Source organism: Pongo pygmaeus, chromosome 15 (genome assembly GCF_028885625.2).
Source record: "Pongo pygmaeus isolate AG05252 chromosome 15, NHGRI_mPonPyg2-v2.0_pri, whole genome shotgun sequence".
NCBI lineage: Eukaryota > Metazoa > Chordata > Mammalia > Primates > Hominidae > Pongo > Pongo pygmaeus.
The window spans coordinates 68,315,851-68,328,378 of NC_072388.2; the positions used below are offsets into that span (position 1 = coordinate 68,315,851).

Here is a 12,528-nt window from a genome sequence, read left to right on the forward strand (position 1 = left end):
TTTTTTTTTTTTTTTTGAGTATCTCTCTGTCACCGGGGCTGGAGTGCAGTGGCACAGTCTCAGCTCACTGCAGCCTCCGCCTCCTGGGTTCAAGTGATTCTCTCTCAGCCTCCTGAGTAGCTGGGACTACAGTTGTGCACCATCATACTCAGCTAATTTTTGTATTTTTAGTAGAGACGGGGTTTCGCCATGCTGGCCAGGCTGGTCTCAAACTCTTTTCCTGCTTTTAAAACGTATCTCAATGTAGTTTTTCACGTGACCCCAGACTAGAGTATAATGAAGCACTTGGTAAGTGCTTAGTGAATTGCGGGTTGATCCGGAATTGTGAACACCACTGATTTCCCCATAATGTTATTGACATAAAATTGTGGTGAATTATTTTTAAGAAATACCTGAACAGCAGATGAGATTGTTTAAGGAAAATTTTTGGAAGTGCCTTTTAGTATTCGATTAGATCTCTGAACTTGATTTCAGAGAACTGCCATGAAGAAAGAAGCCTTGTTAAAACTGAATATTCTAAAATGAATCATTTCAGAAATCCTGGCTGAGTAAATTACTACCCAGTTAATTTTTTTATAAATAGATAATTTTATAGAATGAAAGGTACAGATCTTAATATAGTTTGATGAATTTTAGCAAATGTTTACAAATGTAACCCACATCCCAATCAAGATTTAGAACATATCTATTATTCTAGAAAGTAACCTGATGCCACTTTCCGGTGAATCCCCACTGTGTGGCCACCCCCTCATCCCTGGTCACCAGAGGCAGTCACTGTTCTGATTTCAATCATTGTAGATCAGTTTGGCCTGTTTTTAAACTTCATATACATTTATTCACACAGTACATACTCTTTTGTGTAAGGCTTCTCTCACTCAAACATCAGGAAAATGTTTATGAGATTTATTCATTTATGTGCTATATGTAGCCGCAGTTTATTCCTTTTTATTACCAAGTGGTATTCCATTGTTTAAATATACCACAATTTGTTTATCCATTCTCCTGTCGATGGACATCTGATCCAGATTGTGGCTATTCTTGATGTAGCTTCTATGAATATTCTTGTACAAGTTTTTTGTGGACATATGTTTTCATTTCTTTTGGGTAAATACTCAAAAGGGGAATGCTAGTTTAACTTTATAAGAGACTGCTAATTTTCCAAACTGGTTGTACCATTTTATGCTGCCACCAGCAGTGTGTGAGTTTTCCGTTGCTCTATATCTTGTAATTATTTAAAGTTGTTAGTCTTTTCAATTTTGGCCATTTTAATGGGTATGAAAAGGTATCTTGCATAGTTTTGATTTACATTTTTCTGATGACTAAATGATGTTGAGCACCTTTTCATGGGCTTATTAGCCATTCATACATCTTTTGTGAAGTGTCTGTGCAGTGTTTTACCCATTTTTTAGTTGGTTGGTTGTGTTTTATTATTGAGTTGTAGAAGTTCTTTCTACTTCAAATACAAATCCTTTGTCAATGTCATGGAGTCTGTTCTGCCTCCCAAGCCAGTACCCTAACCACTGGAATACTCTCAGTTTACAAGTACCTAATAGCCATTCTGAATGTATAAGGGTTGACCTGGCTGTGTGCTGGGGATCAGGGGGGATTCTCCTCTTGCTATATGGCAAGTATTAATTGGTGTTGACGTTGCAGCTTTAGTTTCCCCTTTTTCAATAGATACATAGATCCCTTTCTTCCCCTCCAAACAAGGAGGGAGTAATGTTTCAACCAGCCTTTCAGCTAAAAAAACTGTTTTCCCATAGAGATAATATTTACAAAAGCTAGTTAGGCTCCCAGCCTCTCAGTCAGAAGTTCAGTAATGTATCAGAGATAATAGAGCTACTGTTTTTGCTAACTAGCCTCTTTTTTTTATTATTATTATTATACTTTAAGTTATAGGGTACCTGTGCACAACGTGCAGGTTTGTTACATATGTATACATGTGCCACGTTGGTTTGCTGCACCCATTAACTCGCCATTTACATTAGGTATTTCTCCTAATGCCATCCCTCCCCCAGCCCCCACCCCACGACAGGCCCTGATGTGTGATGTTCCCCACCCTGTGTCCAAGTGTCCTCATTGTTCAATTTCCACCTATGAGTGAGAACATGCGGTGTTTGGTTTTCTGTCCTTCTGATGGTTTGCTCAGAATGATGGTTTCCAGCTTCATCCATGTCCCTACAAAGGACATGAACTCATCCTTTTTTATGGCTGCATAGTATTCCATGGTGTATATGTGCCACATTTTCTTAATCCAGTCTATCGTTGGTGGACATTTGGGTTGATTCCAAGTCTTTGCTATTGTGAATAGTGCCACAGTAAACATACATGTGCATGTGTCTTTATAGAGGCATGATTTATAATCCTTTGGGTATATACCCAGTAATGGGATTGCTGGGTCAAATGGTATTTCTAGTTCTGGATCCTTGAGGAATCACCACACTGTCTTCCACAATGGTTGAACTAGTTTACACTCCCACCAACAGTGTAAAAGTGTTCCTATTTCTCCACATCCTCTCCAGCATCTGTTGTTTCCTGACTTTTTATTGATCGCCATACTAACTGGTGTGAGGTGGTATCTCATTGTGGTTTTGATTTGCATTTCTCTGATGACCAGTGATGATGAGCATTTTTTCATGTGTCTGTTGGCTGCATAAATGCCTTCTTTTGAGAAATGTCTGTTCATATCCTTTGCCCACTTTTTGATGGGGTTGTTTCCTTTTTTTCTTGTAAATTTGTTTAAGTTCTTTGTAGATTCTGGATATTAGCCCTTTGTCAGATGGGTAGATGCAAAAATTTTCTCCCCTTCTCTAGGTTGCCTGTTCACTCTGATGGTAGTTTCTTTTGCCGTGCAGAAGCTCTTTAGTTTAATTAGATCCCATTTGTCTATTTTGACTTTTGTTGCCATTGCTTTTGGTGTTTTAGTCATGAAGTCCTTGCCCATACCTATGTTCTGAATGGTACTGCCTAGGTTTTCTTCTAGGGTTTTTATGGTTTTAGGTCTAACATTTAAGTCTTTAATCCATCTTGAATTAATTTTTGTATAAGGTGTAAGGAAGGGACCCAGTTTCAGCTTTCTACATATGGCTAGCCAGTTTTCCCAGCACCATTTATTAAATAGTGAATCCTTTCCCCATTTCTTGTTTTTGTCAGGCTTGTCAAAGATCAGATGGTTGTAGATGTGTGGTGTTATTTCTGAGACCTCTGTTCTGTTCTATTGGTCTTATCTTTCAGTTTTGGTACCAGTATCATGCTGTTTTGGTTACTGTAGCCTTGTAATATGGTTTGAAGTCAGGTAGTATGATGCCTCCAGCTTTGTTCTTTTTGCTTAGGATTGTCTTGGCAATGTGGGCTGTTTTTTAGTTCCATATGAACTTTAAAGTAGTTTTTTCCAATTCTGTGAAGAAAGTCATTGGTAGCTTGATGGGGATGGCAGTGAATCTGTAAATTACCTTGGGCAGTATGGCCATTTTCATGATATTGATTCTTCCCATCCATGAGCATGGGATGTTCTTCCATTTGTTTGTGTTCTCTTTTATTTCGTTGAGCAGTGGTTCTTAGGTATTTTATTCTCTTTGTAGCAATTGTGAATGAGAGTTCACTCATGATTTGGCTCTGCTTGTTATTTGTGTATAGGAATGCTTGTGATTTTTGCACATTGATTTTGTATCCTGAGACTTTGCTGAAGTTGCTTATCAGCTTAAGGAGATTTTGGGCTGAGACGATGGGTTTTCTAAATATACAATCATGTCATCTGGAAAGAGGACAATTTGACTTCCTCTTTTCCTAATTGAATACCCTTTATTTCTTTCTCTTGCCTGATTGTCCTGGCCAGAACCTTCCAACACTATGTTGAATGGGAGTGGTAAGAGAGGGCATCCCTGTCTTGTGCCAGTTTTCAAAGGGAATGCTTCCAGTTTTTGCCCATTCAGTGTGATATTGGCTGTGGGTTTGTCATAAATAGCTCTTATTATTTTGAGATATGTCCCATCAGTACCTAGTTTATTGAGAGTTTTTAGCATGAAGGGCTGTTGAATTTTGTCAAAGACCTTTTCTGCATCTATTGAGATAATCATGTGGTTTTTGTCTTTGGTTCTGTTTATGTGATGGATTATGTTTATTGATTTGCGTATGTTGAACCAGCCTTGCATCCCAGGGATGAAGCCAACTTGATCTTGGTGGATAAGCTTTTTGATGTGCTGCTGCATTCGGTTTGCCAGTATTTTACTGAGGATTTCTGCATCAATGTTCATCAGGGATATTGGTCTGAAATTCTCTTTGTTTTTCTGTTGTGTCTCTGCCGGGTTTTGGTATCAGGATGATGCTGGCCTCATAAAATGAGTTAGAGAGGATTCCCTCTTTTTCTATTGATTGGAATAGGGTTTCAGAAGGAATGGTACCGTTCCTCTTTGTACCTCTGGTAGAATTCAGCTGTGAATCTGTACCTCTGGTAGTATTCGGCTGTGAATCTGTCTGGTCCTGGACGTTTTTTGGTTGGTAGGCTATTAATTATTGCCTCAATTTCAGAGCTTGTTATTTGTCTATTCAGGGATTCAATTTCTTTCCTGGTTTAGTCTTGGGAGGGTGTATGTGTCCAGGAATTTATCCATGTCTTCTAGATTTTCTAGTTTATTTGCGTAGAGGTGTGTATGGTATTCTCTGATGGTAGTTTGTATTTCTGTGGGATCGGTGGTGATATCCCCTTTATCATTTTTTATTGTGTCTATTTGATTCATCTCTCTTCTCTTCTTTATTAGTCTTGCTAGCGGTCTATCAATTTTGTTGATGTTTTAAAAAAACCAGCTCCTGGATTCATTGATTTTTTTTTTTGAAGGGTTTTTTGCATCTCTATGTCCTTCAGTTCTGCTCTGATCTTAGTTATTTCTTGCCTTCTGGTAGCTTTTGAATGTGTTTGCTCTTGCTTCTCTAGTTCTTTTGTGATGTTAGGGTGTCGATTTTAGATCTTTCCTGCTTTCTCTTGTGGGCATTTAGTGCTATAAATTTCCTTCTACACACTGCTTTAAATGTGTCCCAGAGATTCTGGTGCATTGTGTCTTTGTTCTCATTGGTTTTAAAGAACATCTTTATTTCTGCCTTCATTTCGTTGTTTACCCAGTAGTCATTCAGGAGCAGGTTGTTCAGTTTCCATGTAGTTGTGCGGTTTTGAGTGAGTTTCTTAATCCTGAGTTCTAGTTTGATGGCACTGTGGTCTGAGAGCCAGTTTGTTGTAATTTCTGTTCTTTTACATTTGCTGAGGAGTGCTTTACTTCCAACTATGAGGTCAATTTTGGGATAAGTGTGATGTGGTGCTGAGAATAATGTATATTCTGTTGATTTGGAGTGGAGAGTTCTGTAGATGTCTATTAGGTTGGCTTTGTGCACAGTTGAGTTCAAGTCCTGGATATCCTTGTTAACCTTCTGTCTTGTTGATCTGTCTAATATTGACAGTGGGGTGTTAAAACCTCCCATTATTATTGTGTGGAAGTCTCAGTCTCTTTGTAGTTCTCTAAGGACTTGCTTTATGAATCTGGGTGCTCCTGTATTGGGTGCATATATGTTTAGGATAGTTAGCTCTTCTTGTTGAATTGATCCCTTTATCATTATGTAATGGCCTTGTCTCTTTTGATGTTTGTTAGTTTAAAGTCTGTTTTATCAGAGACTAGGATTGCAACACCTGCTTTTTTTTTTTGCTTTCCATTTGCTTGGTACATCTTCCTCCATCCCTTTATTTTGAGCCTATGTGTGTCTCTGCATGAGAGATGGGTCTCCTGAATACAGCACACTGATGGGTCTTAACTCTTCATCCAATTTGCCAGTCTGTGTCTTTTAATTGGGGCATTTAGCCCATTTACATTTAAGATTAATATTGTTATGTGTGGATTTAATCCTGTCATTATGATGTTAGCTGGTTGTTTTGCCCGTTAGTTGATGCAGTTTCTTCCTAGCATCGATGGTCTTTGCAATTTGTTATGTTTTTGCAGTGGCTGGTACCGGTTTTTCCTTTCCATGTTTAGTGCTTCCTTCAGGAGCTCTTGTAAGGCAAGCCTGGTGGTGACAAAATCTCTCAGCATTCGCTTGTCTGTAAAGGATTTTATTTCTCCTTCACTTATGAAGCTTAGTTTGGCTGGTTATGAAATTCTGGGTTGAAAATTCTTTGAGAATGTTGAATATTGGCCCCACTCTCTTCTGGCTTGTAAAGTTTCTGCCGAGAGATACGCTGTTAGTCTGATGGGCTTCCTTTTGTGGGTAACCTGACCTTTCTCTCTGGCTGCCCTTAACATTTTTTCTTTCATTTCAACCTTGGTGAATCTGACAATTATGTGTCTTGGGGTTGCTCTTCTTGAGGAGTATCTTTGTGGTATTCTCTGTATTTCTTGAATTTGAATGTTGGCCTGCCTTGCTAGGTTGGGGAAGTTCTCCTGGATAATATCCTGAAAAGTGTTTTCCAGCTTGGTTCCATTCTCCCCATCACTTTCAGGTACACCAATCAAACGTAGATTTGGTCTTTTCACATAGTCCCATACTTCTTGGAGGCTTTGTTCGTTTCTTTTTACTCTTTTTTCTCTAAACTTCTCGCTTCATTTCATTAATTTGATCTTCAATCACTGATACTTTCTTCCACTTGATCGAATCAGCTACTGAAGCTTGTGCATGTGTCACGTAGTTCTCATGCCATGGTTTTCAGCTCTGTCAGGTCATTTAAGGTCTTCTCCTATGTTGTTTATTCTCGTTAGCCATGCGTCTAATCTTTTTTCAAGGTTTTAAGCTTCCTTGCGGTGGGTTCGAACATCCTCCTTTAGCTCGGAGAAGTTTGTTATTACTGACCTTCTGAAGCCTACTTCTGTCAACTTGTCAAAGGCATTTCCATCCAGCTTTGTTGTGTTGCTGGCAAGGAGCTGTAATCCTTTGGAGGAGAAGAGGTGCTCTGGTTTTTAGAATTTTCAGCTTTTCTGCTCTGGTTTCTCCCCATATTTGTGGTTTTATCTGCCTTTGGTCTTTGATGATGGTCACCTACAGATGGGGTTTTGGTGTGGATGTCCTTTCTGTTGATGTTGATGCTATTCCTTTCTGTTTGTTAACAGTTTTCCTTCTAACAGTCAGGTCCCTCAGCTGCAGGTCTGTTGGAGTTTGCTGGAGGTCCACTCCAGACCCTGTTTGCCTGGGTATCACCAGCAGAGGCTGCAGAACAGCAAATATTGCTGCCTGATCCTTCCTTTGGAAGCTTCGTCTCAGAGGGGCACCTGGCTGTATGAGTTGTCAGTCGGCACCTACTGGGAGGTATCTCCCAGTTAGGCTACACAGGAGTCAGAGACCCACTTGAGGAGGCAGTCTGTCCGTTCTCAGAGCTCAGACACCATGCTGGGAAAACCACTGCTCTCTTTAGAGCTGTCGGAGAGGAATGTTTAAGACTGCAAAAGTTTCTGCTGCCTTTTGTTCAGCTATGCCCTGCTCCCAGAGGTGGAGTCTACAGAGGCAGGCAGGCCTCCCTGAGCTGCGGTGGGCTCTGCCCAGTTCGAGCTTCCCGACCATTTTGTTTATCTACTCCAGCCTCAGCAATGGCGGATGCACGTCCCCCAGTCAGGCTGCCTCCTTGAAGTTGGATGTTGGACTGCTGCACTAGCAGTGAATAAGCCTCCATGGGTGTGGGACTTGCTAAGCCAGGAGCGGGATATAATCTCCTGGTGTGCTGTTTGTTAAGACTGTTGGAAAAGCGCAGTATTTGGGTGGCAATGTCCCGATTTTCCAGGTACAGTCTGTCATGGCTTCCCTTGGCTAGGAAAGGGAAATCCCCTGACCCCTTGCGCTTCCCAGGTGAGGCGACGCCCCGCCCTGCTTCAGCTCGCCCTCGCTGGGCTGCACCCACTGTCCAACCCGTCCCAGTGAGATGAACCAGGTACCTCAGTTGGAAATGCAGAAATCACCCGTCTTCTGCGTCGATCACGCTGGGAGCTGCAGACCGGAGTTGTTCCTATTCGGCCATCTTGGAATGGACCACTTGTTTGCTAACTAACCTCTTAAAAGAAACAGACAGATGAAGTTCATGATGTACCATTAAATAATTGAAACTTTTTCATGAACAACATATATAATTATTCCCTTGTGGTTTTATTTTCAAAAATGGGGTCTCTTTATGTTGCCCAGGCTTGAGTATAATTCAGCGAGATCATAGCTCACTACAGCCTCAGCCTCCCCATATCTGGGACAACAGGTGCCTACTACCATGCCTGGTTTCTTGTAGTTTTTTATTATTTTTTATTTTTTTAAAGACAGCTCTTACTATGTTGCCCAGGTGGGAGTGCAGTGATTATAGCAGATGTGATTATAGCACACTATAGCCTTGAACTCCTGGGTTTAAATGATCCTCTGCTTCCACCACCCAAGCAGCTGAGACTACAGGTGCACACCACCGTGCCTGGCTCTCCTTGCAGGTTTTTTTGTTTTGTTTCGAGATGGAGTCTTGCTCTGTCACCCAAGCTGGAGTGCAGTGGCGCAATCTCTGCTTACTGCGACCTTCACCTGCCGGGTTCAAGTGATTCTCCTGTCTCAGACTCCCAAGTAGCTGGGATTACAGGCACACCCCACCACGCCCAGCTAATTTTTGTATTTTTGTAGAGATGGGGTTTCGCCATGTTGGCCAGGCTGGTCTCGAACTCCTGACCTCAGGTGATCCACCCACCTAGTTGTAGTTTTTAAGATCATTTTTCATACTTCTAAGATCCCAGTAAGTCATATTAGAGTATACTGCTGCTTCAAGAAACTTTGAAACCTAATCTTTTTGTATGACAAGAGGGAGTCCCTCAAACTTGGGTAAAAAGAAGACAATTAGGATTAAGTTGGATTAAAACCACAGAAGAATTTTAGCATTAATGTCTAAATACATTTTTTTCATTGTATGAGTAATACATGTTTATTGTAGGTAAATTATAAATGTTTTATAAGTTATGTATTTATATATTGCAAATTATTTATAAATTTTAAGTAAAAAATTGTTAATGTTTAATATAACTTGTTCTACTTATATATATAAATATTTTTTATAAATATGAGATTATCAATACATATTGATTGCCATCAGCTTTTTCCTCATAGCAGCATATCGTGACTTCCTATATCCATTAACATATATATTTCTTAATTTTTAATGGCTGAGTGGTGTGGTACTCTGATGAAATTTGTAGTTTATTTAGCCAGTCTCCTTTATTGGACATTTATTTTCAGGTTTGCATTAGTAATAAGCACAGTGGTCATCTTTGCACAATTCTTTCTTAGGATGAATTTCTAGAAGTAAAATTTCTGGATCAAAGAGTTCACATTTTTGAGGCTTTAAATCTAAATGCCAAATTGTGGTCTCCAGAGGTTGTAGCAATTCACATTCCTTCCAGTATTAAAGTGTACTCATTCTCCCTATCATGGATAGTAGACATTTTCCCAAATCATTGTTAACCTGGTCATTTAAAAAATTTCATCTCAGTCGGGCACAGTGGCTCACGCTTGTAATCTCAGCACTCTGGGAGACCGAAGCGGGCGGATCACCTGAGGTCAGGAGTTGGAGACCAGCCTGGGCAACATGGTGAAACCCCGTCTCTACTGAAAATACAAAAATTAGCCAGATGTGGTGGTGCACGCCTGTAATCCCAGCTACCCAGGAGGCTGAGGCAGGGTAATCGCTGGAACCTGGGACGTGAAGGCTGCAGTGAGCCGAGACTGCGCCACTGCCTCAAGCCTGGGCGACAGAGCGAGACTCTGTCTCAAAAAAAAAAAAAAAAAAAAAAAAAAAAATTAATCTCTGTTTTAATTGGCATTACTCATGAAATTGATCATTTTTCATCTTCACTGTCTATTGTAGATGTTGGTCTCACAAATGAGCAGCTCACAGTCTTGATTACAGATACTTCAGAAACGTTTTCCCATTCATTAATCAAAGTTTGCAGTGATTTCTTTTGTTTTCTCCCCAGGAACGACTGAAGCTGGTGACTGTTTTGGGTGCTGGCCTTCTCTGTGGAACTGCTCTGGCGGTCATCGTGCCTGAAGGAGTACATGCCCTTTATGAAGATATTCTTGAGGGTGAGAAAGGGAAGAGCCTTATTTGAGATATGTTATTGACTTGGAGGGTTAGCAGGATGAAGCTTAGTGGTATGTTTTCTGAGCACAGTTCATGTTTACCATAGAGTTCTGCCCTGAGAAGAGTTGTTGAGAGATATCTTGATATCTTTGATATTGACACATCCTTAGCAGTTTGTCAACTGAATGTCCCAATTCATGAATACCACTTAATGTTTATTTGCCATAGAGCATGAATATGAGTCATTTTAAGTTATGACAGTTCTTTTTTAATGCTTACTCAAACACTTCCCAAACCCCACATGATAGTGGCTGCATTTTTTGTTTAATTTAAAAATATATAGATATAAATATTTAAATTTAAGGACCCTTTACAGTAAACTTTATAGATAATTGGTGAGGACCCATGCAGTAAAGGATAACTGAAAAAATTAAAGAGGCCTTTCCTGACCCTAATAGCAACAAGCAGAGGGAACAGTATAGCTGTGTGAGAGTAAATGCTTGGTGATCAGCTTGGTTTACTTACCAGCAAAGTAATTTGGTCCTTCACACAGCTGAAAAGCATACTTGATTCACATTTGAGACTTAGCAAAATCCAATTACTATATGTCATGAAACTTCACAGTTACCTGTGAAAGATTGACACCACAGCTGTTAAATCCATGAGCTGAATCCTCAAGTACCAAGTCTACTGGATGTTAAGAATAGTGTAAAGAGGTAGGCACTTCCAAATTTCTTACTAGATACAATATAATAAATACTTTTTCAGATCTTGGTAGAGGAAAAGAACCATGTCCTTCATCCAGAATGATGTTGCTCTTAGGCCTGGCTGGGGTTTGATAGACAAAGAGTTTTGGCAGATGTAAATGAGGATTGCAGAAGTGTTGCAAGATAGGACAGGGACTGAGGAGTGGTCAGCTGTATTGGGGAACAATAATAAATCAGGAGCCTTAAAGCAGTGGTCTCTACTTTTTTTATGGTCACACATCCTACAGAGGGAGGGAGGAATGATTTACATGCACTATTGCACTGATTTAATGTGTACATTATAAAATACACTCCTAAAATAGGAACATTTTTGAGGCCTGAGATTTAAATATACATAGAACAGTATTTTCTTTCATATTCTAGTGGGTCATCTTGAATTTTTCTGGGATGTGATTCCACTATAGAAATCACTATCCTAACATTTGTCCTTTTATGGGTGGCAGTTGTTTTCTAAAGTTGTCTGGATAATGAAAATTCCTTGAGGAAGAGGTACATTTTAAAAGTATGATTTCCTGACCTCTAGCCTAGATTCCTTAATATCCAGGAAGGATCCCGGGAATATCTATTTTTAACAAGTTGTCTGCGATTCTTATGAAACAAGTTTCAGAAACACTGGAGTAGAGGAAAGAAGTGCTTCAAGTATAGTTTCTTTGTGTTATTTTTAATATCAATTTGAGATATAATTTACATACCATGTTTCAGGTATAGTTGGGGGTTTTGGGGTTTTTTTGTTTGTTTGTTTTGAGACATGGTCTCACTCTGTCACCCAGGCTATAGTCCAGTTTTGCAATCACAGCTCAAATCTCTTGGGTTTAAGCAATCCTCCCACCTCAGCCTCCTGAGTAGCTGGGACTATAGACGCATACTGCTATGCCTGGCTAATGTTTAATTTTTTTTTTGTAGAGATAGAATCTCCCTCTGTTGCCTAGGCTGGTCGCCAATTCCGGGACTCAAGCGATCCTCCCAAGTTGGCCTCCCAAAGTGCTGGGATTACAGGTGTGAGCCACCTCACCCAGCCCAGGTGTAGTTTAAGACTAAAATTATCTACCATGTGTTAGGTTGTGTGTAGAGAAAAACTCTCTCTAACCGTGTTTTTCCTGTGCTCTCACACCACAACAATCATAAACACAGAAGAAAACTTCTGTGACCAGATGCATGGAGATATCTCCCCACTACCAAGCAGCGGACACCAGCCAGGTGTCCTCCAATTTAATTCTGATGCTGTCTACCTGGAGGCAGTATCGATACCACAGATCGAGGGCTCAGTCCCCAGGACTGCTCCCTCCTTCACCCATCACCAATCGCAAGCCTGGGCCTCTGGAACTTCTGACCAACTGGCTTCAAGTTGGGGTTCCCACAACCCCTTCTTTGGGTTCAGTTAATTTGCGAGAGTGGGTCACAGAACTCAGAGAAACACATTTACCAGTTTACTAAGAATGATATTTTAAAGGATACAGGTAAACAGCCAAACAGCCAGATGAAGAAATACAAAGACTAAGGTATGGAAGGGTCCTGGGTGCTGGAGCTTCTGACCCTGTGGAGTTGGGGTGTGCTACCCTGCTGGTGCATGGATGAGTTCTTCACCTTTCTGTCAGCCTTCATATGTGTTCAGCTAGCCAGAAGTTCCCTGAACCATGTCCTCTTGGGTTTTTATGGAAGCTTCAAGATGTTAGCATTCCTCCCCCCAGGGTTTAGGAT

At 40.4% G+C, this 12,528-nt stretch overlaps 1 protein-coding gene across 3 annotated transcripts in view; it reads left to right on the forward strand.

Moving 5' to 3' along the window:
* The window catches only part of SLC39A9 (solute carrier family 39 member 9), a 63,082-nt gene that overhangs the window by 14,630 nt on the left and 35,924 nt on the right, over positions 1-12,528 (forward strand). For all 3 annotated transcript variants that reach the window (XM_054447968.2, XM_054447966.2, XM_054447967.2), the window contains exon 2: positions 9,957-10,065. Coding sequence is in view for 2 of the 3 variants with exons in the window: in XM_054447966.2 (XP_054303941.1) it covers positions 9,957-10,065 (109 nt within the window). In the remaining variant the exon portion in view is untranslated. The remainder of the gene's footprint in view (positions 1-9,956; positions 10,066-12,528) is intronic.